At 47.5% G+C, this 25899-nt stretch overlaps 1 protein-coding gene across 7 annotated transcripts in view; it reads right to left on the bottom strand.

Moving 5' to 3' along the window:
• MLPH (melanophilin) overlaps nucleotides 1-25899 on the bottom strand; it is a 79759-nt gene that overhangs the window by 13998 nt on the left and 39862 nt on the right. For 2 of the 7 annotated variants that reach the window (XM_077313683.1, XM_077313737.1), the window contains 7 exons: nucleotides 21917-21955; nucleotides 20232-20332; nucleotides 18887-19012; nucleotides 14406-14607; nucleotides 9762-9925; nucleotides 5832-5915; nucleotides 1918-2106 (listed from right to left, as the gene is read on the bottom strand). In XM_077313683.1, coding sequence (XP_077169798.1) covers nucleotides 1918-2106; nucleotides 5832-5915; nucleotides 9762-9925; nucleotides 14406-14607; nucleotides 18887-19012; nucleotides 20232-20332; nucleotides 21917-21955 — 905 coding nt within the window. The remainder of the gene's footprint in view (nucleotides 1-1917; nucleotides 2107-5831; nucleotides 5916-9761; nucleotides 9926-14405; nucleotides 14608-18886; nucleotides 19013-20231; nucleotides 20333-21916; nucleotides 21956-25899) is intronic. The other 5 variants (XM_077313692.1, XM_077313711.1, XM_077313702.1 and 2 more) reach the window with 5 other exon arrangements.

Raw genomic sequence — 25899 nt, 5'->3', positions numbered from 1 at the left:
AGAAGAAGAAGAAGAAGAAGAGTTTGTTTTTATAGCTGAAGAGTCCCAAAGTGCAAAAAAGGATAAGCAGGGCATTTCAGCTCTCCAAAATATTAATTTTAACTTAATTCATATGTAGAATCATAGAGTTGGAATTGACCTCCAGGGTCATCTACTCCAACACAACGCACAATGCCAGAAACTCACAACTACCTCTCCACCTACAATGACCCCAATTTCATGTCTAGATGATTCCCCCCCCCCAAAAAACCCCCAGAATCCCTGGCCAGTCTGGTCTGGAGGAAATTCGCCATCTGACCCCAAAGTTGCGATTGGCATTTCCCTGGGCGTGCAAGAAAGGGGCGCAGAGCCAAGCACTGACACAACCCTTCCTGCCCATCCACTGACAAGCTGACTAAGTTTGGGGTGAGCTGCTTCTAAGGCAGACTGGGGGGAATTTGCCAGTCTCTAATACCAACTCTCACTGTGGGTATTGTGGCGGTCCTCCTAGTCACTCGTCCCTCTGTTTCCTCTGGTTTCTATCTTTTCCCTTCCACCGCTCCTGACTCCATTCATAATTTGAGTGACCTAACAGGAAAATTAAAAAGTTCCTCAATGGTGAAGATGAAAGTGGCCCTTCTCATGTTGAGAGACACACAGCTCATCTCCGGATGGGTTCCTTGGCACTTAGGCGGTTCATTAAGAGAATATTTCACAGTGCTCAACAAACGTCAACAAAAGGGAGGCCTTATTGACCAAGGAGCCATTAGAAACCCAAAGGAATGAAAATCTCTCTCTCTCTCTCTCTGATCAGGGCTAATGGACCACCTAAAAGGGGAGAGCAGCAGCCACTGAGAGCCCCAAAAGCAGGCGGAAAGAGGCACCCGCTGATCTGTCCTTTCATTACATTTGTATTGCTCTCCACGTCATGCACTGTGACCAGAAAACAAATGTTATCAAAGCAAGCTCCTTGGATCTCAGAATTGAGAGCGGAAATGGGTGATTAGTCACTAGATTAAGTGAAAACAGCTTCTGACAGTGGGTATACAACACCACGGGAACATCTGGATAAAATGAAAGAAGGGAGATCCCTTCATAGACCACCATGAGCTCCTTAGAGCCAGCTTATAAAGGGTTTCCCGAATGGGTGGCAGTTAGTTCATTGTTAATATATTTTTAAAATTTGTTAAAAATTGATCAGGGGGTATGACTATATATGGTCATGTTGACCGACTCACCCCTCCCAAAATGACCAGTGATGGTCCTGGAAGGGAGAGGCCCCAGATGGGCATGTACACAGCTATGGTTCCCGACCATATTCTGCACCATCACGCCACTTCTGGGGTTTCTTGAAGCCTGAAGAATGTTTCAAGGGTTTCTCAATGGTAAAAGGTTGAAGAAGGCTGTTCTATATCAGGGGTAGTCAACCTGTGGTCCTCCAGATATTCATGAACTATAATGCTGGCAGGGGCTCATGGGAATTGTAGTCCATGAACATCTGGAGGACTACAGGTTGACTACCTCTGTTCTATATCATGCAGGCTGCCCTCCTAAATTACCATTTTCCTCCAGGGGAATCAGCTTTGGTAGTCTGCAGGTCAGCTTGAATTCTGAGAGAACTCAGGCCCAGCCTGGAGGTTGGTGACTCTAGGTTTTAGATACAACCTATTTTCCACAAGGTTGTGGTCATCATATAACCACATCTGATGGACCACCCAGGCTAGACGTTTTGGGGGACAACTTCCCCAGTGATGGAATCCGTCACCTGAAAGAGACCCAGGTAGGCCGACTTGGACTGACCCTACCACAAGACTCCAGGGATGAATTCCATCCAGCTGATTTCACTGAAAAGTCCACAGGCTCAGAGGGGTGAACCGACTTTCAGGGAGAAGAGACAAAAAGAGAGAAAAGAAGGCAGGGTGGATGGAAAGACAATACCTTTGTCGCACCAGTAGGCAGGTCATCACTAGACGAACTCATTTCAGGTTTGGGCTCTTCCCTCTTCTTTCTCTGCTCTTCTTCAGAGGATGCCCCTTTGTCGCTGATGTTACTAGCCAGTTCTTCTAGCTTCCTTTTCAATGCCTTCTCCTCTAGGCTAGGGTCTGGCTGGGATTCAGGAAGAGGGGGCTGGCAGAAAAATAAAAAAAGAGTAGCATTTAGCCTTTTGTGACCTACCGGGGTCACCCGATCATTTCAAAGTCTTCAGCGGGTGAACTAGAGAGAACAGCACGTTGCTCTTAATACAATCCCAAGAGATTTGAAATGTGAACAGAGATTTCCCGGGTTTAGATGGGTGAACTAGAATTTGACATAATGTTTGAAATTAACACCGTAGATCCATTCATTTAGAAACCAACCCAGCAGAAAGTGCTGGGTGGAGGAAGATTGTTGGTTTCCCGAAATCTGAGAAAGGTGATGTTTGACCAGAAGCATACAGGTCCATCTCTATACTCAGTCAAGGCTTTTAAAGACATGTCTCAGTTAGGGCTACCGGAACAAATAACACAATTAGATCACACAACTTTTATAAACATGGGAAAACATCATCATTTAATAATAAATGGCTAAGGCACTCCCTACTAGTTTGGTTTTGGTCCTATTTTAGAGTTGCCTTCTGTTTTAGGCCTCTCCAAAACTAGGGGAAATTACCAGGCATGGAGAGGGAAAACCAAGAAGTAAACATGACATCCCTGCATCACCTGGGTGAGATACTCTGCTTTTGGGGCAAAACTCTATGGTAAGGAGCTAATTCTACCATGGACATTTTGCCCACAAACCAGAGTATTACCTCTGACATCCATGCTACATCAATGGGTGATGCAGGTACATTGCGTTTCCTTTCTGGTTCTCCTTCCCTGCTCCCAGTAAGTTGTCCTCCCACCTCCCACCAGCTGGTCCCATGGACCTGGTAACCCTATCCTATTTATCAACCTTCTAAAAGCTGTCAGCAGACAAAATGAAGCTTTTATCAGGAAATAATGTTCCAAAGATCTGCTTCTCTGAGGATGGCACAGTCTTATTCTGACTCACCCAAAATAAAGTATTGGATCCAACCAGCTCTTCTGCTCGCGAGAGAGGGAGGAGTAGAATTCCTCCTGCCTACCCAGGAGGAAATGACGGGGGTTATGTGTGATGAGCAGAGTCTCCAGCTCTGAGTTGGGAGATTTCTGGAAGTTTTGGGGGTGGAGCCTGGAGAGGGAGGTATCTGAGGAGGGGAGGGACATCGGGTATAATATCATATAGCCCACCCTCCAAAGCAGCCATTTTCTTCAGGAGATCAACCATAATAGTAAGAGATCTCCAGGTGCCACCGGGAGGTTGGAAACCCTAATGATGAGGGAAGTAGAGAGGAGAGTGAATGAAAAAGGAGGCTGGATCCAACCCAGTCAGCTGACTAACGGGATAAATTGTAAAACTGTTTTCTATTATTCAGAAGTATTACCAAACCAGCGATTTAATATTAGAATGTTGACTACTATTAATGTCATGCATGAAATAAGCACCGACAGCAACAGATGCCATGAGGTATCTTGAAGTGTGATTTATGGCAGTGGTCCCCAACCTGCGGGCCGCGGCCCGGTGCCGGGCCGCGAAGGCCATGGCGCTGGGCCACGGCTCCCTCTCCCCGCCCCCCCCCCGCAGTAAAAAACCTCCCAGGCCGCAAGCTTGCGGCCTGGGAAGCTTCTTCCTGCGGGAGGGCGGGGAGAGGGAATCAGGGCCAGGCCGCGCATCGCACATGTGCGGCCTGTGCGGGTGCGGCCCGCGGGCACGGCCCGCGCAGGCGTGGCCCGATGCCTTGCCAGTCCCCAGCCTCAGAAAGGTTGGGGACCACTGATTTATGGGATGTATAAATCAACTAATAAGATCATTCAAAACCCGAAGAAGAAACTTTGAAGTCCATTTTGATTTCCAAGAAAGAACTCGGGGAAAGAAAGAAGCGTGGAAAATGGGTGAAGGCTGGTTGAACATTACAAATGTGGCAGAACTTTAAATTATAACAAAGTCTGAGTCCATCTCGATGCGTGGGTTAAACACAATTCTAAGGCTTACGGACAGAAGTGAAACATTACATTTCGGTCAAGTAGGAAAGTTAAGTACTAACTCTGAACTGCCTTTTAAACCACTATCATCATAAGAGAGATAGAAAAATGTTACTATGGAAATATGGACCTTTGCAGAAAAGAAAACCTTGCTTGAATTCTCATTAACAAGACAGCAAAGGAGACGGTTAGCAAAGGTAAAGGTAAAGGTATCCCCTGTGCAAGCACCAGGTCATGTCTGACCCTTGGGGTGACGCCCTCTAGCGTTTTCATGGCAGACTCAATACGGGGTGGTTTGCCAGTGCCTTCCCCAGTCATTACCGTTTACCCCCCAGCAAGCTGGGTACTCATTTTACCGACCTCGGAAGAATGGAAGGCTGAGTCAACCTTGAGCCGGCTGCTGGGATCGAACTCCCAGCCTCATGGGCAGAGCTTTCAGACTCCATGTCTGCTGCCTTACCACTCTGCGCCACAAGAGGCAAAGTCTAGCAAAGTCTAGGTATAATTGAAAAAAACTATGAAGATTCCATGGATAACATTTTTAATAAAAGGGATTTGGTTGACTAAGGGACGGAGGTAGATTAACATTAGTATCTATGCTGAGCAAAGTATTCAAGGTATAATCTTCCTTGGGCCTGCACACTTCCTCGGGGACAATGAAATGGAAATTACCAGTCCATACATATAGATCAATCTTTCTCAACTTTTTTACCACTGAGAATCCTCTGAAACGTTCTTCAGGCTTTGAGGAACCCTAGAAGTGCTGCGATCGTGCAGAATGTAGTTGGGAAACATAACTGCAGGGGTAGTCAAACTGCGGCCCTCCAGATGTCCATGGACTACAGCATTCGCTGGCAGGGGCTCCTGGGAATTGTAGTCCATGGACATCTGGAGGGCCGCAGTTTGACTACCCCTGCATAACTGTGTCTATACCCACCTGGGACCTTCCCACCCCCTCCAGGCCCATCACTGGCCATTTTGGGAAGGGGGTGGATGGACAGGTCGACATGACCATCTATGGTTATGGCATCCGATAAAAGTTTTACAAATTAAAATATATATATAAAAAATAAATTAACTCCCACCCATTCGGGAAACCCTTCCAGCACTGTCAAGAAACCCCAGCGTTTCCTGAAACCCGGGTTAACAATGCCTGATATAGACAGAGGGTGAGCAGCAATTGTTCTTATTTCTCGTTTTTTATCCATTCATAATTGATTTTATATCGGCAATTTTATGTTATTTATTGGCTGGTCTATGACCGTAAATAAAAAAATTGATTGATTGAATTGATTGATTGCATAGAACAGAATGAATATGCTTAACAGATTCAAGGACCAAACGGGAACAACAATCTACACTTACATGGTTGCCATTTGTTTGGGTTTACTTTGGTGTCTTGGGAGGAGGGGAGACTGAAGGAAATTGGAAACTGATTTTTGAATGTGGTGTTTGTAAGCTGCATTTGGACTCATGAGGCCTGCAGGGTGACCTTGGGCTATCCACAGTTCTTTCAGAGCTCCCTCAGCCTCACCTGTCTCGGAGGTGGCTGTTGTGGAGAGAGGAAGCGAAGGTGATTGTAAGCTGCTTTGAGACACCTTCGGATCATACGAAGCAGGGTAGCAAAAAGACAGCTCTTCTCCTCTTTCTAGCTGTTCAAATAGCTGTGTGTGTGCATGAAGTGCCATGATTAAAACTGCCAGCAAGTTGCTGCCACTGTTGGCCAATGGCGCTTCTTTCAAGGAGAGAATTTGGCTCTCGCACCCTGCGAGGTTTCCTCCCTCCAAAAAAGACATCCGTCCCTTGTTTTACCTCTGCTGGGAGAACCAGGATCTTTTCCTCCAGACGGTTCAACATGCGCTCGATAGCTGACATGCGTTTGCTGAGCTCCAGCATCTAAGGCAAGAGAGGAGAGGAGAGAGCACAGTGCAGGCCCCGCCACCACAGACAGACAGCATCTCAGCACAGGAGAAGGAAGAAACGCAGGACAGTTCCTTCCCGCCACCATCGTGATCCAATGAGAAGACAGCAGGCACCAGTTCCCCAATTCCAACCACCCCAGTGAAAATGAAAGGCAATTCAAATATAAAAGATAACAGGTGAGCCTAGATTAGAATAAGCATCATGGTGATTATTTTTAATAAGCACTTTGTGTTTTTTCCCTGTGGCTTTGACTGCATTGAGTGATGTGTGTCAGGGCTGGACTGATGAACTTCTATAGCATCACTATTCCCCTTCTTGCAGATTGGGAGAAGGCACAGACTGTGGGCTTGTGGTGCAAATAAAGGAGGCGAGTGATATGAAGCCCTTCGGAATCACAGAGCTGGAAGAGACCACAAAAAAACCCTCTTTCTTTTCTTGAATTGGGGGGGGGGGAGGATTGGAGACAGCAGAGGAGGGGGAATAAATCCAACAGGCAACTGTCCGCTGACAGAACTTGGGGTTTCTGGAGTTTCTGCTGAGAGAGGTTAGGGCTTCCCCTTTAAGGGGTGCCTTGCAACCTGGGAAGGAGGAAGCCTTTGAACTGACACCCTGGCCAATCAGGGCTTTTCTACAGCATTGGAGGCTCAAGGCTGCAAGTTAGTTCAGGACAAAGCAGAGAGCTGCACCGTTATTCATGCCAATTTTTCAAATACCGGGGGTTATATACACTCCAGGATATCGCGGGGGAGAGGTAGGGTCACTCCTCATCAATCCTGCTTGTGGCAGAGGGAAAATTTAAATTGCCCAGAACCAAAATTGAAATCACATTCAGTGTAAACGGCAGAGACTGAATCGATCTGGGATTGGAATAAAAGCTCTGTGCAGATTCAGCCTAGGTCAAGGCAAGATAGATCAGGGAATCAGGGATCCTAAAGTTAAATCCTTCAGACAAAGAATGCCAGAATAACATTCCGCGTTGAAGCTGGTCAAGAGAACGTTGAAAGGGCAACGTGTTCTCACCAGCACCACCTTCAAAACAGGAAAAGCGCATGCTGCATTTTATAGAACCAAATCTTATAAAGGATAATGATTTTCCAACCAGGATCAGGAACAGTTTGAGAGAAGAACGAGGCAATGGGAAGGGGGAGTCCCTGACCTCATTCCTTCCAAATTCCAGAGGGGAAGGGGTCAACAATAACGTCATGAAACGTGCTGAGGGGGGAGGCTGAACATACAGGCTGGACTTCCCGGTGTTTGAAATCTGAATGAAAACCTCTAGCTCTCAATAGGAGAGTGGGAATGCTCTTGTAAACCACCACCTGTGAAGGTGACACCCAACAAGCCCCAGGGATAAGGGACAAACATGAAGGTTGCCAGTTTTGCCAATATTGATGGGAAATCCCTGACAACTCCATTGATTCCCACTTCTTTTAACAATACCGACCAGTGATTATTGCCTATACAGTCTGGAGTACAGATCCAGTGGAATGCAGTGGCTGAACACACTCCGAGGGGATTATAATGTGGAATTTGTAGGAACAGAGAAAGATTAAAACAAGGAACTCGCTGCCAGAGGATGTGGTGATGGCCATAGGCACGGGCAGCTTTGGAAGGGGATTAGACAGATCCATAGAAGATAGGCCTATCAATGGCTACTTAGCCATGGTGATGGAGGAGAACCTCCACATTCAGAAGTGGTCAACCTTTGAATCCCAGTGCCAGGAGGCAACATCAGGGTATGGTCTCTAGGTGCTGTTGCTGGCCTCCAGAGGAACTGGTTGGCCCCCGTGTGAGACCAGGGCTCATTCCGCACGTGTTAGATAATGCACTTTCAATGCACTTTAGAAGCAGATTTTCCTGTTTTGGACAGGAAAATCCAGCTGCAAAAGCACATTGAAAGCACATTATCAAACGTGTGCAGAATGAACCCCAGGCGCTGGTCTAGATGGACCACTGGTCTGGTCCAGAAGGGCTCTTCTGATGTTCTTAAGCTAATTTATGTCACTATATTCGGACCTCATGCAAGGGGCAAAGAGATTGCCCATTAAGCAGCAATAAAGGCAAGGACCAAAGCTCTACACATAAGTCTAGACATGGGCACAGACAACCCCCCGAGATACCACAGAACCTTTGAATATGTTGGTTAAGAAGGAGGGTGCCCTGTTCTGCTTTCAGGGGGGTTTCCCCATGCCACATGCGCACCAATCAAGTTAGGCCATTGGCAAGAAACATTTTCATTCATTCATTCGTTCGTTCGTTCGTTCGTTCGTTCGTACACCACCCTCCCTTGCAGCTCAGATGCCACCTAAATATTACACCTCTGTTTCGGGTGAGTAGTCATGTTGGTCTGAAGCATCACATCAAAATTTGAGCCCAATAGAATCTCTGTTTCTGGTGGTCCGGCTTAACCAGAGAAGACAAGAAGTGACTGACAGCCAGCCTCGCTTGCTGGTTAACCCCTCCAAAGTTGGCAGAAACCCACACTCAAGAGCTCCTGAAATTCTGTCCCTTGACCTCAATTGGTCATTACCAATCTTGCATGGTTATAAACGCAGTCTAGCTGCAAGACAATCTCACGCACATGCTGTGCAAGGATCATAACACCAAGAGAGGCAATGGCAAGGATCCTCGTGGATTGGTTTTGGGGTCTGTGGCAACCAAGGGCCATGCCTATTATTCACATACCCTCTCAAAGCCGAAGCCACACAGACACTGGATCCCACAAACCTCTAGGCCACAGGTATACAAAACATTAAAATGCTACAGGAATTGCTAGTGAATCTATTCTGATGGGATCTGCTACACTCTTAATTCTGTGCCTCCGTAGTGGTCCTCCCACCATTTCTAGACAGTTTCTGGAGAACATCCCAAGCTGCTGAATTTAAACGCGATTCAAACTCACACATCTGCAGAGACTGAATTTACACGAAGATTGGGGTAAAATAGCTGTGGATGGCATCAAGCATCTTTATGTCGACCAGGGAACTGCACTATGCATCCACGATCATAGAATCATAGAGTTGGAAGGGGCCATACAAGCTATTATGGAAGGGGCCATACAGGCCAACCTTTGCTTGAAGACTGCCAGTGAGGGGGAGCTCACCACCTCCTTAGGCAGCCTATTCCACTGCTGAACTACTCTGACTGTGAAAATTTTTTTTCTGATATCTAGCCTATATCGTTGTACTTGTAGTTCAAACACATTACTGTGTGTCCTTTCCTCTGCAGCCAATGGGAACAGCATCCTGCCCTCCTCCAAGTGACAACCTTTCAAATACTTAAAGAGGGCTATCATGTCCCCTATAAACCTCCTTTTCTCCAGGCTGAACATTCCCAAGTCCCTCAACCTATCTTCATAGGGCTTGGTCCCTTGGCCCCAGATCATCCTCGTCGCTCTCCTCTGCACCCTTCCAATTTTATCTACGTCCTTCTTGAAGTGAGGCTTCCAGAACTGCACACAGTACTCCAGGTGTGATCATCCAGCTCTTGGCCAGAAGTGCCTAGCTGTTTGCTCCTTAGGGAGCGGAGAAGCAGATTGTGTTCAGATAAAAGCTCCAAAGGAAGCGGAGAAAAGCTGCCTGTTTTATATCATGTATCCCCTCTGTAACCAGAACACTGAGTAGAGCTTGTTCCAAATGCTCGTCTTGAACACCCTGGACCTCTTACAATTCCAGTATGTCACTCTCTGTTTCTTTGTGCCTCTGCCGGATGTAATACTAGAGCACGGACCGCAAGGACCCTTGTTGCTAGGGCTCCGGCTTCAAAAGGCAGCAGAACATTAGACATGCTGTCTGGGAGGGGTTCTGAGCCCTTACGTACCTGACTCCCCGCGGGGTTGATGTTCTCCTGGGATGAAGCTCGGCTCCTGCGTCTGGTGTGATGCAGCTGGTGGGTTAGGAATTTGGGGGCTTCCTGTAAATCTTCATCAGATGTGTCCATGTCTGCCGAGTACCGGGATCGCTGCAGCTCGTTCCATGAGCTACCTTTGGAAACAGAAGAAATAGACGTATTATTTGTTAAACCGTTATTATTGGATTCATAAACTGCCCCTCCCTGTTAGGCCTGGGGCAGCGTACAGCATTTTAAGATTCTCTATAACACTGATAGAATCATAGAGTTGGAAGGGGCCATACAGGCCATCTAGTCCAACCCCCTGCTCAACGCAGGATCAGCCCAAACAATAACGAGGAGAAACAAGCACGTCGGTCCTCAACGAGGGCCAGAGCTTTTTCCATCCTGGCCCCCACCTGGTGGAATGAGCTCCCTGAAGAGATCAGGGCGCTGCCTGAAATCCCACAGTTCCACAGGGCCTGCAAAGGGGAGCTCCTCCACCGGGCATTTGCTTGAGATGAACCACGGGTCCCCTCCTGACATCCCCTCCATGGCCTGAAGCAGTCTGACCTCTCTAGGGGTTTTAGCTACGTTTCTGTCCTTGTTATGTTGTTACTGTTGGGATGACAAAGTTGTGTTGTTTAGAACCACTGTTGGATTGTTATTGTTGTATATTGACTAAGTTGTATGTGGACTTGTTCCATGTATCCACCTATGATGTTGTATGTAAACTGCCGTGAGCCATATGGAAGGGCAGTATAGAAATCAAACAAACAAGCAAATAAATAAACTATCAACCTGAGTGCCCCTGCCATCTCACCTCTTTGGCCTTGTTCTTATTCCTATGTCTTTATTCCTATGCTCTGGAGGCGGTGTTTTCTAGGGGGGAGGCCTAAAGATTTTATTTGTTTGCCCTGGACTCAGCCATACGTCTGGCGGAATAGTTCCGTTTTACAGGTCCTGCGGAACTTTGGTAGTTCCGCCAGGGCCCGTGTCTCCACAGGCAGCATATTCCGCCAGGCTGCGCCAGGACCAAAAAGGCCCAGGCCCTGGCCGAGGCCAAGCACACTTCTTTTGGAACAGGGACCATCGGCATATTGGCACCTAATGAGCTTAATGTTCTTTCAGAGGCGGTGTTGGGAGAGGTGGTCCCTCAGATCCCCAGGGCCCAGATGGTGTAAGGCAGGGGTAGTCAAACTGTGGCCCTCCAGATGTCCATGGACTACAATTCCCATGAGCAAATGCTGGCAGGTGCTCATGGGAATTGTAGTCCATGGACATCTGGAGGGCCGCAGTTTGACTACCCCTGTTGTAAGGCCTTAAAGGTCAAAACGATACCTTGAACGTGATCCGGAATTCATGATTTATTAGACTCTTTACACCCCGCCTTTCCTCTTGATTTAAGGCAGCTTACAAGGATGACTCCAATAAATGTGGTTGACTTGGGATATGAAGCAATCGTTCCAGGATTCAGGACTATTACCTGTAATTTCAGAACAAATATCTAACCTTCTATTGTACTGTGAGGCATTTAAGGGGCTCAGAAGAAGATTTAGTTTTTATACCCCACTTCTAATTACCCAAAGGAGTCCCAAAGTGGCTTGCAATTGCAATTGCCTTCCCTTCCTCTTCCCACAACAGACATCCTGTGATGTAGGCGGGACTAAGAGAGCTCTAACAGAACTGCTCTTCAAAAGCAGCTCTAAGAGAATTGTTTGATTCCCCTCTGCTCCACAGGCAGGCAGCTAGGTGACCATGGGCTAGTCACAGTCCTGTTAGAGCAATTCTCTTAAAGCTCCCTCAGTCCCACCTACTTCACAGGGTGTCTGTTGTGGGGAGAGGAAGGGAAGGTAATTGTAAGCTGTTTTGAGACTCCAGGCAGTGAAAAGCGGGGTGTAAAAGCCAACTCTTCTTAGCATCTTTAGTCCGAAGATCACTTTTTTCTTTTCATCTTGGATTCTACTGTTGAATATAGTCCAATACTGGACTCCATTTTCTTCTTAATGTCAATGTTGGTTTCTTGTGTACCAAATATATAAGTTTTGCCATTGCCCTGTAATCCATCAATTTATTTAACCAGTCCGTAATATCGGGTGACGATTCTTTTCCCCATCTGGATGTACGAATAGATCCTAGCAGCTCTTACCATATTTTACAAGCTCGTTCTACACCGCAATATTATTTGGTCCCCATCTAGTCCTTAAACCGTGCGGAATCCACCGAGCGTTAGCAAAGCCTTCCGATGAATTAAGAACCCATCGGATAACATTTGAAGGACTTCTGAAATCTAATCTCTCCACGATGCACTTTCCCCTGATTATCCTTGGTAGGAAGAAACCGCATTAGGGGTAATTGGTTTTTGCGATAATCTCATTTGCCAGCCATTTATAGTACCTGTCAAGGGCTGAATCCTATTACAAAGGAAAGCCTTCTGAGGGTAATAGGCCTGGGATCCATTGTCGAGAGAAATTTGCACAGAAAATGGAACAATGAAGAGTTCACTAGGAACAAGTTACCTCAGGTGAACAATGGGAAAACAAGAACGAGGGAAGGGGTGCGCTCCCATGTATGACGTCCTCTGCCCAGCTGAATGGGCCTAATCAATGGGGGTCATTGAGTTCCAGCAACTGATGGCCGTAGAGATTGCAGGCCTCCGCTTGTGAATCAATTTGGTCGTGCTTTGTTATGAAGACCTGAGGGCCTACTTTCCGGGACGCAAGGAGTGCCAAGGGAAGGTGGGCTGGAGGTCAGGGTTTCTGAGAGGGTCAGAGAGCTTCCCTCAGCCGAAGAAAAAATGGTTTCCCTCCCCACTTGGAACAAAACGCAAGGAGAACAATCCCCTTCTTTAGGGCGACTGTGGCAGCCCACTGGGTCAGGTTAAGCCACTCCCCCATCAATGTAAATTGTGACTTCAAGCGTTTGGATTAAGAAGGAGAGGAGAGTCAAAAAAATATCTACCACCCTCCACACTGTCAAGAGGAGTCCTTGAAACACACAGCTCGTGAGGTGGCGAAATTGTCCCTGTCACGGTATCGTTCTGATCTGAAAATGTACAGTTACTGGTGTAGAGTTAGGCCAGTAAAACACGTTAAGAACAGCAAATTAAAAGTTCTAAAAAGTAAGTTTTGGGGAGCTGGGACTGAACAAGAACTTCAAGCCCCTATTTTAGCCAGGATGGCCAATAGTGCTTAATTTCTTGATGAGTTCTAATTCAACATTTTCACATTGTGTATCAGTGGTTCTCAACCTTCCTAATGCTGTGACCCTTTAATACAGTTCCTCATGTTGTGGTGACCCCCAACCATAAGATTATGCAAGGGTTCTTTCCCAGAAATTAAACTGAAACTGACCAACGACATGAAGATGCATTGTTCATGATTGTATATAAATTGTTTTTTTTTCTGGGGTTTCTCAGTTCAGTTCTGCCTCTTGTCCCACCATGCTGATCTTGCTCTTTTCCACTGCTCCAGACAGACTCCTGCAGGACGAGCAGCCACAGTGGTGTAGCCCTCCACCCCAACCCTGGCCAAGCTGCTCGCCCTGCCAAGACCCCTGTGAAAGGTTCATTTGACCCCCAAAGGGGTCCCAACCCCCAGAATGAGAACCACTGCTGTATATTATCTTTGAAGGGTTTTTTTCTTGTACATCAGTCATTTTCAGGTCTTTAATACTATGTCTCCCACTGGTTTGTGGAGGATTTCCTGTGTTCAATTTATGTTTATAGATTCTCATACACAGTCACCAACATGGAGATAAATTCGGCATCTATTATTTAGTTTTACTTATTTGACAAAATGTATATGGCACCTTTCTGCCCTCACATAAGCTGCCAACAAATTAAAAACACATGTAATAAAATAGCCTCTTAAATAACAACAATATTTTTAAAATTAAAACCAGAACTAAAATACACATATTTTAACATATGTTGCTCCCTAAGCATATCAGGCTTTACAGTTCAAGACCAGCACCTTGAATTGTGCCCAGAAAGAGTTTGGGGCCCAGTATAGCTAAGCCAAGACTTGAATAATGGCTCCATATGATTTGGCTCCTCAGATTGTGTCTCTGTTGATTGTGTCTCCTCAGATTGTGTCTCTGCTACGACTTTTAGAGCTTTGAGATGAGGGACTCAAAGGACCACTTACTCCTGTGTGTCTGCAAAAGAATTTAGATCTTCCATAGAGGTCTTTCTTCAGATACCCATACCTAACCCAGAGGTGGTCCTTTCTCTGGTGACACCTTGACATGGAAGTCCCACCTTGCAATTCTTTTTCTGGCATGTCCCATTAATCATAGATAGCAGCAGCCCCAAACTTTTTTTGTTTACCCAACTTTTGTTTGACTATAGGGTTGTTGCTCTTGCTGGCTGCACATGGGGGAGTGGGGAATCAAGCCCGGCTCACCAGATTAGAGGTCTGCACTCCTACACCAAGCTGGCTCTCTCAGGTGCTGGGTGTATTATTAGCTGAGGTGTTGGGTGTATTATTAGCTGTAGTGCATTAGCTGAGAAGTAGGTGTATTAGCTGAGGTGCTGGGTGTATTATTTTTCAGATGAAGGACACAAGCCATTGATTCAATGTCTCCTCGGGCATTTGACCTCAAGCCACGTACAAGCAGGTCACCAGAACTTACTAGTCTTGGGGGTTCTTTCTAGGCTCTTAGTGCGTGAGTTCGCTGCAAGTTGAACCTCTGTGCAGAACTCGTGCTTCGGAGGGGTTGTGCGTTGTCCCTCTTCCTCCAGGATATGGTGAAACATGGCGGCCAGGTCTGCTTCGGCTACCATTGATTCCTTCCAGGAGGTGTCTTCTTCATCGCCTGGGAATTCGGCAAAGGTCTAAGGAGAGAGAATGCCTGTCAGCAAGTGGAACCATGTGTCTCAGTAAGTCTTACAGGTGACAGAAGAAGTTCCAATTAGAAGTTACCATTAAACATGAAGAGAAGTTCTTGTCTTCAGTGACTTTAATAATGAGCATCAAAACAAACCTAGAATCCTAGGTTATATCTAGTTTCATTGTGTGTCTTCCTCAGCTTTGTAATAATGACAGCTCACAACCAAAGTATTCAAGCAGAGCTCAAAATTTCTTGGAAACAGAACAGATATTACCTAGGATTCTATGCTTGTTTTGATGATTATTCTTCAAGATTCTGAAGACAAGACCTTTTCTTTGCAGTTAATGTTAACACAGGCTTTTTCAAACAGGGTTTCGTGAAGCCCTGCGGTTTCCCGACAGCCTTGGAAGGGTTTCCCAAATTAATTAACAGGAGTTAATTAATTGTGTGCATATCTTTAAAATGTGTTAAACGTTTATCAGGTGATATGACTATATAGCGTTATGTCAACACGTTTTCCCTCCCCCCAAAATAGCCAATGATGGACATGGAGGGGGTGGGAAGCAGAGGGACCCCGGGGTCCCAACCATATGCTGCACAATCGCATCACTTCTGGGTTTTCTCAAAGCATCTGCAAGTTGGTCACTTATCACTCCCCTCCTTCGCCTCTCCCTACTAAAACTATTAATTACCTTTTCCCCTCCCTACACAGGAGAAAATACTTCCTCCAATTCAAGAAGAAAAATTCCTTGGAGTGAGTAATAACTTTGTCCTGAATGGCTGTGGGAAAGTAACATTTGGGCAACAATGAGGTCACATAGCAACTTCCCTGTTGCACCGATGAAGACGCAAATGAATTGGCTGGAAACTAATGCAAGAGCTAAATGGCTCTTGGGGTCACTCTTGTGAGATTTTGGGGGGGAAAGGGCTGGCGTCCCAATCCTAATTAATCCAGAGAAGGAAATGAAATCCTGGAAGATTTCCCATTATACATTATTGGCTCTACACTCCGCTGGAGAATTATTATTTCTAGACCTTAAAGGGGAGGTATCTTGTAGACCAGTGGTCCCCAACCTGCGGGCCGCGGCCCGGCGCCGGGCCGCAAAGGCCATGGCACCGGGCCGCGGCTCCCTCTCCCCCCCCCCCCGCAGTAAAAAACTTCCCAGGCCGCAAGCTACTTACTGCAGGACGGCGGGGAGAGGGAATCAGGGCCGCGCCGCGCCCGCGCGGCCCGATCCGCGGGCGCGGCTCGCGGGTGCGGCCTGATGCCCTGCCGGTCCCCAGCCTAATAAAGGTTGGGGACCACTGTTGTAGACCATCCATCCTATGATACATATGCCTAACCAGGGCAAGTGATTAATTCTAAAGAGGCCTCTACATTTTACCTCTGCTTGAGTCACAGTCAATAATTTCAAACAATTTCTACTGGGTCCAACGTTTTGAAATTATTACTGATTTGTTCTATGTCTGGAGCTACCGGATGCTTAACAAATGTAGAAGGCCATTTGGCCAAAATGTGTTTGGTCAAGGTCGGACATGGTTCTTATCTGATATTATTGGCTAACTTTACTCTGTTTGTGAGGCTATCACTTCGGCCAAAAATCGTGTTGAATTATTTTGTAATAAATACATGGATAATTGTATACTTGAGTAGAACCTCAATTCTTAGGCCATGCATTTGTATTTCTTTAAGTTTTGGGCTCTTCGTTCAAGTTTTTTTGACGGTTAAGTTTTTTCTTCCTTACTTTCTGATTGGCCATGCCCCAATGTGACAGACAGGCCTCAGGAAGATCATCCAAAATTATAGAGGGCCCTCAGTTGACATAATATGTTCTAACATGAGAAGAAACCATAAATTCCACCCGTACTGTGACCCTGCTGTGTGGGGAAAGTACTATAATCTATAATTTCTTGCTTTCCAAGAGGTACTCTGGTCTCTGGCTAAACCACAGAAGGCATTCTTTGGGGGCACTCCAGGAAAAATGTAGGAAGATTTGTAAAACTGGCCATAGCATAGGTTAGTCTGCTTCTCTTACCAGCAGTAGGCTGCTACTGGCTCCCTTGTTCCACAGACTACATACTTTGGCTCCCCAAGCCAAAGGCAACCTCGAACAGGAGTAGGTGCTCCATACTGTTTCCTCATGTTGGAAGAGCTCACGTTAAACCTTAAAGCCTACTCTAGGGATCAGAATCTTGCTCTATGCTCACCTCCACTTAATGTCCGAATAGAAATGGAGCTACCAATGATAGAAGGCGTTCAGCAAATACCTGACCAGCTGAATTGACCAACCCTTCCTCTTTATCTGGGGAGTTACTGAAACTTCGTGATGCACCAAAAGGAACCAGGGTGGACAGAGGAAGAAGAAGAGTTGGTTCTTATATGCCGCTTTTCTCTACCCAAAGGAGTCTCAGAGCGGCTTCCATTCGCCTTCCCTTTCCTCTCCCCACAACAGACACCCTGTGAGGGAGGTGAGGCTGAGAGAGCCCTGATATTACTGAAGAAGAAGAAGAAGAGTTGGGTCTTATATGCCGCTTTTATCTACCCGAAGGAGTCTCAAAGCGGCTTCCATTCGCCTTCCCTTTCCTCTCCCCACAACAGACACCCTGTGAGGGACGTGAGGCTGAGAGAGCCCTGGTATTACTGCTCGGTCAGAACAGCTTTATCAGTGCTGTGGCAAGCCCAAGGTCACCCAGCTGGCTGCATGTGGGGAAGCGCAAAATCAGACTTGGCTCTCCAGATTAGAAGTCTGTACTACACCACTACACCAAACTGGCTCTAGAGAGGGTGGGAGTGAGTGACAAGCAAGCACAGGTAAACTGGCATCAGGGAAGGGATTCAGGGCAGGCCCCAAGTCACCGAGCTTATATTATCCTGAAGTCTTATTTGACTTTTGAATTGTGATAGGGTCTCAGTATTTACCTTTTTACTTGAAATAGGTCAAACAGAAAACAATAGATTATTAGACCATTACGTTTTCAGGGTGTTTTAATTTTTTTTAGTTGGTTTTTATACCCTGGTTTTCACTACTGGAAAAAGACTCAAAGCAGCTTACAATTGCCTTCCCATCCCCCCCCCCCCCTCAACGGACAGCACAGGAGACAGGTGGGGCTGAGAGGGCTCTGACGAGACTGGACAGTGAGAGCAGCACTATCAGGACTGTGACTAGCTCAAGGTTGCTGTCTGGATACGATTTAAGGTTTTGGTTTTGACCTTCAAGGCCTTAAGTGGGTTGGGACCCACATATCTGTGGGACCGCCTAACGCCCTATGCCCTCCGCAGGGCTTTACGTTCTGTGGGTGAAAATTTATTGATCGTTCCTGGCCCCAGGGAAGCGTGCCTAGCCTCAACCAGGGCCAGGGCCTTTTCGGTCCTGGTCCCAACCTGGTGGAATGAGCTCCCGGGTGAGCTGTGGGCTCTGCGGGAGCTTACGGTTTTTGACAGGCCTTGTAAAACGGAGCTTTTCCGCCCGGTTTATGGTTGAGGATGAGGTCCGCGAGGTAGACCTATGCCCCCCATCCAGGTATGAGTATTCATCTTACCTCCTTCCCCCCCAATAGCGGGGGGTGGGGAGGGGTTTTCCGCCATGTTGGGGATTATGTTTTAATTGGGGGCTTTTAACGAGGGTTTCACAAGCCAACTCGAGAGTGGCGGGAAATAAATATAATGATGATGATGATGATGATAATCATAATGATAATCATAATGATAATAATGTCACCCAGCTGGCTGCATGTGGAGGAATGGGGAATCAAACCCTTCTCTCCAGATTAGAAACTGCAGCTCTTAACCACTATACCAAGCTGCCTCTCTTAATTTAAAAAATCACACACAGCCTATGTTCTCTCAGAGGGAACCTGTGCTGGTCCACAGTGTAAGAGCTAGACTCAAACCCACTAGCAGCTTAGAGAACAACAAGATTTTCAGGCTACGGGTTTCCAATAGTCAATGCTCCCTTCATCAGATATCCGATTCTTGAAAATTTATATGAGCTTACACCTCGTAAATCAAACATTTTCAATGTGACACGTGTGATCTTTTGATTAAAATACTTTTAGAAGCCCTGCACATTCTAAAGCAGGGGTAATCAAACTGCAGGCCCTCCAGACGTCCGTGAACTACAATTCCCATGAGCCCCTGCCAGCATTTGCTGGCAGGGGCTCATGGGAATCGTAGTTCACGGACGTCTGGAGGGCCGCAGTTTGACTAACCCTATTCTAAAGCGCAAGGGATGACAAACACGCACACACCCAGCCCCAAACACAAGCCCGCTCCTCCTGGATACCTGAAGGCCTTCGCTGTAGGGTCCTGGCGAGAGCTGCACAGACTGCCGTCGCGACTGAGCAGAGTATTCAGAGTCCATTTCGAAGTCGAAAGGGTGGACAGACAGCAGGCGCTTGGTCTTGCGCATCTTAGGAAGCACAGAAAGCAGAAGGACCCTGATTTCGAGGAAGATCCCAGAGGGCAGTAAAAAGGATTCCACCAGAGCTCCTGCCAAGGGTGTTACGTATCCGCTGGAGACCAGGGCCCTGTGGGGGACCTTAATTTGTCCTGTAGGGCAGGGGTAGTCAGCCTGTGGTCCTCCAGATGTCCACGGACTACAATTCCCATGAGCCCCTGCCAGCATTTGCTGGCAGGGGCTCATGGGAACTGTAGTCTGTGGACATCTGGAGGACCACAGGTTGACTACCCCTGCTGTAGGGCCTGTAAGACACAGCTGTTCTGCCAGGCCTACGGTTGAGGCCTAGAAATGACATCAGCGTATGCTGGGCCCCCTGCCTAAAAATCTACCTATTAGTCAGACTCTCCAAGAAATGTATATGCCCCCCTCATCAGTTCAGTTTAGTTTGTTTAATTCCTTGTAAGAAGGAGGCGGCTTCTTGGCTTTTTATATTTCAAATTCAGATTTGAATACTATAATTTTGATTTTTATATTTTCGATTTAGAAGAAGAGTCGGTTCTTATCCCCCGCTTTGCACTACCCGAAGGAGCCTCAAAGCGGCTTGCAATTGCCTTCCCTTCCTCTCCCTACAACAGGTACCCTGTGAGGGAGGTTGGGGCCGAGAGAGCTCTAAGAGAACTGTCCTGTAAAAGCATCTCTATCAGGACTGTGACTAGCCCAAGGCCAACCAGATGGCTGCATGCCGAGGAGCAGAGAATCAAACCCGGCTTGCCAAATTAGAGACCCATGCTCTTAACCGTTACACCAGGCGGGTTTAATTTATATTGTACTTTGCTCTGAATCGTGTTGCGATCCAGCCTGAGCCACTTAGGAAAGGGTGAGATACAAGTGAAAAACCAAATTAACCCACAGCAATGAGCCCTGAACCAGCCCTGGAGTTTCAGGTCTGAATTAACTCTTGGTATTCTCTCCCAGGGAATCCTTTTTCTGAGTCCCAACAGTACAGCAGCAGCCGAGATCTGTTCCAGATGCATTTACGTTGAGCATGCAGAAACAAAATCATGGAAACAACGACAAAATAGAAGCCAATGAGATCAGAATCTTCACATTCAGAATCGCCAAGCGCAACAGGAGAGCCACTTCCCAAAGCTGGCAAAAGGGAGAGAAGGGGATCTCTTGACCTCTGCGACCCTGGAGTCCAGGAAAGCAGCACATCTTAGAGACTTACCCTCGCGTAACACTCAGCCTTCGCGCTATCGAGGATGTCATCGGGCTCTTCCTCCTCCTGGCGATCATTGCCCCTGTCATTTCCGTGGAGCTGGTAATCACCTGAGTCAGAGACACCAAAGGCAAGGGCCCTGATGGGCGTGTATCCTGCCATGCCATGTTCTCAACTGCTGAGCATGGAGATGGTTCAGTCCTCAGTGCCCCCCCCCCACTCAGGGTGCCCAAAAGCGGCTCCCAATGGGGCCAAGAGCAGTTTTTGTGCCAGTAGGACTGAGAAGTGAAGGCAGCTCTTTGCATCCCCATCAACACCGGTCTTCCCGATATTCCTATCTGCCACTGCAAGTAACCCCAAAGAGCATTTCTATCCGGGTGCAAACCCCACGGCCAGACTGCTCTCCCCTTTAAAATTGTTCTTTATTTTTAAGCCTTTCCTAAACATAGATGAATAAGAACGATGGGGGGGGGAGGGAATACTTGGAGCTATTACAAAATAGAGAAATGCAGGAAGGAGTCACTGCAATATCTAACACCAGTCGTTAGAGCTGCAATATCTGTCACTTAGAATGACAGAGAGCAATCGCACAAAACGATAACCCATAGAAAGTCATGATGATATCGAGCCTTGGGCCTCACCAGTGTATGTTTGTGTGTGTGTGTGTGTGTGCGCGCGTGCGTGTGCTTCCTCCCCCTGCCACTTGGGGGGGGGGCAAGGAAAGATCCCCAGCTACCCACAAAACTAAATTATTCCAGGCAGGGAATTCACAAGCAGAAGGTGAAAAGTTCCCAAAGGGAATTTGTCCATACTATCAAAATGCTATGGTCTGTGGGAGGGGGGGGGGAATGCTATACTTTTTTTCAAGCTGCAGTTCTCAACGGGGGTCGTATGGACCCCCGGAGGCATTGGCATGTTTGAAGGGGGCCACAGACTGAAAAATGTGAGAAGGGGAGCCCAAAGGGTTTATGGGGGGGGCTGGTAACTGCAGGATACAGCAGGGTGTATTTTGCCTCTTATAGGGTCAGGTCAGTTTTTATTGAGCTCCAAAGGGGCAGGGGAAGGGGAAACATTTATCAAACAAATTACTTACGTGATATCTCTCCATACAGCTTTCATTTTAAAATAATGAATAGGATAAGGGTTATAATCAAAGTATGAGCCTCTTGGGGTGCAGAGTGGTAAGGCAGCTGTCTGAAAGCTCTCCCCATGAGGCTGGGATTTCAATCCCAGCAGCCGGCTCAAGGTCGACTCAGCCTTCCATCCTTCCGAGGTCGGTAAAATGAGTACCCAGCTTGCTGGGGGGTAAACGGTAATGACTGGGGAAGGCACTGGCAAACCACCCCGTATTGAGTCTGCCATGAAAACGCTAGAGGGCGTCACCCCAAGGGTCAGACATGACTCGGTGCTTGCACAGGGGATACCTTTACCTTTACCTATAATCAAAGTAGATTGCACACAGGATGTTAACTTGGCTCATATTTCCATTCCAGAGCACAGAAACTTAGCCACAGGTATCACCGTTCTTTGGCCAGTCTCTGGTGTGAACATCTTTCCTCTGATATAGGTATAAAAAGCCCTTTTAGGGCTCTGCCACAGAAAGGATGGGAAATTCAAAGGGCGAGAGGGCCTTCCACAGAGTGCCTTACCGATTTCTTTCACAGGACTAATTTTTGTCTTTAAAGGCAACTTACGGTGAAGGTCCGGCAAGCTGTATACTCGGTCGTGAAGTCCTAGAAGAAGTTTGAGGGGAAAATATGTTTTTCAATGGTGCTGTGAGGGAGAAGCATGGAGAGAAACTAATAGGCATGGACTGATGACAGCTCACACTGACAAGCGGTCCAGAAGGGGCAAAACTAAGCCTAGCTCACATCTCTTATAGGCCCTAATGTGGGTGGCTCAGGCTAGCTTGATCTCAGTGGGTCTCAGAAGCTAAGCAGGGCCAGCCCTGGTTAGTAATGGGATGGGAGACCACCAAGGAAGTCCACGGTGGCTATGCAAAGAGCAACACTGTGGCTGGAAAACCCTATTGAAGGGATGGCCAATCAGTGGCTCTCCAGATGCCAGCAGGGGCTCGTGGGAATTGAGGTCCATGGGCCACCGTTTGGCCACCATAAGTCAGATGTGACTTGCATCACATTCTGCAACCTCCGGGGCCTCTTATAACTCTTTCTGACCCCTTTGAACCTGCTGCACTGGTCACCTGACAGCAAGCTATGACCAAGTGAACACAGCCGAAAAGATTCGCAGCAGGACTGGCCCGTCCCTGAGGCATCATGTCAAAGTCACAAGACATCATAGTCCCAATGTAGACCGCATTGGTCAGACCCCACCTGGAGTCCTGTACGTCAGAGGTAGTCAACCTGTGGTCCTCCAGATGTTCATGGACTACAATTCCCATGAGTCCCTGCCAGCAAACGCTGGCAGGGGCTCATGGGAATTGTAGTCCATGAACATCTGGAGGACCACAGGTTGACTACCCCTGCTGTACGTAGCCCCAGAGGCCTCCCTTAAAAAAAAATGGAGACAAAATTGAGAGGGTGCAGAGGAGCGATGAGGGTGATCTGAGCCCTGGGGACTAATAAGGAAAGGCTGAGGGACTTGGGAATGTCCAGCCTGGAGAAGAGGAGGTGGAGAGGAGACATGATGGCTCTCTTGAAGTATTTGAAAGTTTCTCACTTGGAGGAGAGCAGGGAGCAGTTCCTGTTGGCAGCAGAGGATAGGATCCCCAGTAATGGGTTTACACTACGTGTAGAACAATATCGGCTAACTATCAGGAAAATATTTTTCACAGTCAGCGTAGTTCAGCATTGGAATGGGCTGCCTAAGGAGGTGGGGAACTCCCCTGATTGGCCATCTTTAAGCAGCGTCTTGGCAGATACTTATCCTGGAAGCCTGAGGCTGATCCTGCACTGAACAGAGGGTGGGACTAGATGGCCTGGATGGCCCCTTCCAAATCTAGGGTTCTATTTGCCTCTGATGCAAGCAGGAGGACAGCTTTCGCCTTACTCATTGGCTGTGAACACCATTCATTAATCACACTTACATAAGACTTGGGATCCTGGGGTTCTGGCATCCATTCCTTTGGAAACGGAGGCCTGTCCCTAACAGGAAAGCCATGTTCTTTTACAGTGGCACCTTCGAGGGAGGGGCCGCCACCCTCCCAGAGCAACCTGAGCTGCCGGATGTCACAATACTACATTGAAAGTGAGGACAATTCACCGAAGCAGCTGCCAGAAGCGATTCAGGATGTGAACACTCAGCCATGATTTCCAAATGTCATCCAGAAAGGGGGGGAAGGGAGGAGTATGGGGGGGGGGGGGAGAGAGACTGGAAAACTGCCTCAGGCTGCCATCTATTGGCCAGGTGCCTTTCTGTTTTTTTAGATCATCCAGGATTGATGGGGAAAAAATGGAAGGGAATAAAATAGTTTCATCCAGGAGAAGAGAAGAAGAGCTGGTTTTTGTACTCCTACCTGAAGGAGTTTCAAAGCGGCTTACAATCGCCTTCCCTTCCTCTCCCCACCACAGAGAACATGTGGGGCTGAGAAAGCTCTGAGGGAACTGGGACTAGCTCAACGTCACCCAACAGGCCTCAGGAATCTAAAAGCGGCTTACAACAGACACCCTGAGAGGCAGGTAAGGCTGAGAGAGCTCTGAGAGAACTGAGACTGGCCCAAGGTCACCTAGCTGGCTGCATGTGGAAGAGAAGTGCGGAAGAGACTGCCACTCTTAACCACCACACTACGTCATCAGTCAACCTGGTATTTTAAGTATTCAGAAGCAGCAGCAGCAGCGTTGCTTTTTATACCCCACTTTTCACTACTGGAAGGAGTCTCAAAGCGACTAACAATCGCCTTCCCTTCCTCTCCCCACAACAGGCACCCTGTGAGGTAGATGGAGCTGAAGAGAGCCCCGACAGGACTACTCTGTGAGAACAGCTGTAATAGGACTGTGACTAGCCCAAGGTCACCCAGCTGGCTGTATTTGGGGGAGCAAGGAATCAAACCCAGCTCGCCAGATTAGAAGCCACCACTCTTAACCACTACACCAAGTTGGCTCTCAGCCTGTTGGCTTTGAGAACAATGTTGTTAATATTCCAGATATTAATCCAAATGTCTGGAAGGAGCAATGAACCTCAAGGCCCTTCAACTCGCCTAGCTGATTTCCATGGCCAACTGTGTTCCCCTGGGCTTGCCGAGCGACCATCAAAGGATGCAGCAAATAAGGAAAGGAATGGATTGGCAAAGCATGCAATGAACTGGAAAGAATGCAGAAACAGGCCCAGACAATCATACCATTCTGAAGAACATCCCCATGAAAAAAGTCACTGAAGACAACGGATTGGAGCTCAGGCACACAACCAGAAAGCCTCATCTAGCCTGTCTGCAGAGGGCTTCTGAAGGTCATGTTCCACCTGATCTTCATTCCAGCCAAGATAACAAAGGAAGGGCAAATGGTAGGACCAGGGACACTACATTTATCTGGCCAAGGAGAAACAATAGTTTCTGAAGGGGAATCAAAGCAAGGAGAAGAATCTTTTTATTGTGATGTATATCCTCCTTGATTTCTCCATTCCTGCCCTTGCTGCATGGCAGCCCCCATTGTGCAGAGAGGCTTGCGGGAGATGGCCAGGAAGAGCCCTCCGTGCTTCTGTCATTTTGCAGGATGCGTAAAGCAGAATTGAGCAGGAGGGCTGTTTTTAAAGGGATTTTGCAGCTGGAGCAGATCTGGAGGTCACTTCTGTGGGGGATTGGATTGTGATTTGAAGAAGAAGAAGAAGAAGAAGAAGAAGAAGAAGAAGAAGAAGAAGAAGAAGAAGAAGAAGAAGAAGAAGAAGAAGAAGAAGAAGAAGAAGAAGACGACGACGACGACGACGACTCCTGAGGGAGTCTCAAAGTGACTTACAATTGCCTTCCCTTACCTCTCCCCACAACAGACACCCTGTGAGGGAAGTGAGGCTGAGAGAGCCCTGATATTACTGAAGAAGAAGAAGAGTTGGTTCTTATATGCCCCTTTTCTCTACCCGAAGGAGGCTCAAAGTGGCTTACATTTGCCTTCCCTTTCCTCTCCCCACAACACACACCCCGTGAGGGAGCTGAGGCTGAGAGAGCCCTGATATTACTGAAGAAGAAGAGTTGGTTCTTATATGCCCCTTTTCACTATCAGAAGGAAGCTCAAAGTGACTTACATTCGCCTTCCTTTTCGTCTCCCCACAACAGACACCCTGTGAGGTGGGTGAGGCTGAGAGATCCCTAATATTCCTGCTTAGTCAGAACAGCTTTATCATTGCTGTGGCGAGCCCAAGGTCACCCAGATGGCTGTAGATGGAGGAGCAGGGAATCAAACCTAATTTGCCAGATTAGGAATCCGCACTCCTAATCACTACACCAAGCTGGCTCTCAACCAAGCTGGCTCTTGGACCATCCCCTTCCATATGTCCCTGTGTACCAGCTACGGTTGTCAAGCGGCCAGCTGTTGGCTATCCCACCACTTAGGATGGCCCATCTGGCATCGACCAAGCCTGGGTGTTTTTTTGCTTGTCTCCAGGTCTCTGGAATGGGCCTCCTGACGAGGTAAGGGGAAGCACTGTAAGGTTTGCTAGGGCTTTGCGAGGGCTTTTCAGCAGGTTTTAATGGAAGGCACCTTTGAACAGGAGGAGGGTAATTTTGACTAGG

This window comes from Paroedura picta, chromosome 1 (assembly GCF_049243985.1).
Source record: "Paroedura picta isolate Pp20150507F chromosome 1, Ppicta_v3.0, whole genome shotgun sequence".
Lineage (NCBI taxonomy): Eukaryota > Metazoa > Chordata > Lepidosauria > Squamata > Gekkonidae > Paroedura > Paroedura picta.
Note: the sequence above shows the minus strand (reverse complement) of the source record. Positions and strands in the feature narration are given on the sequence as shown.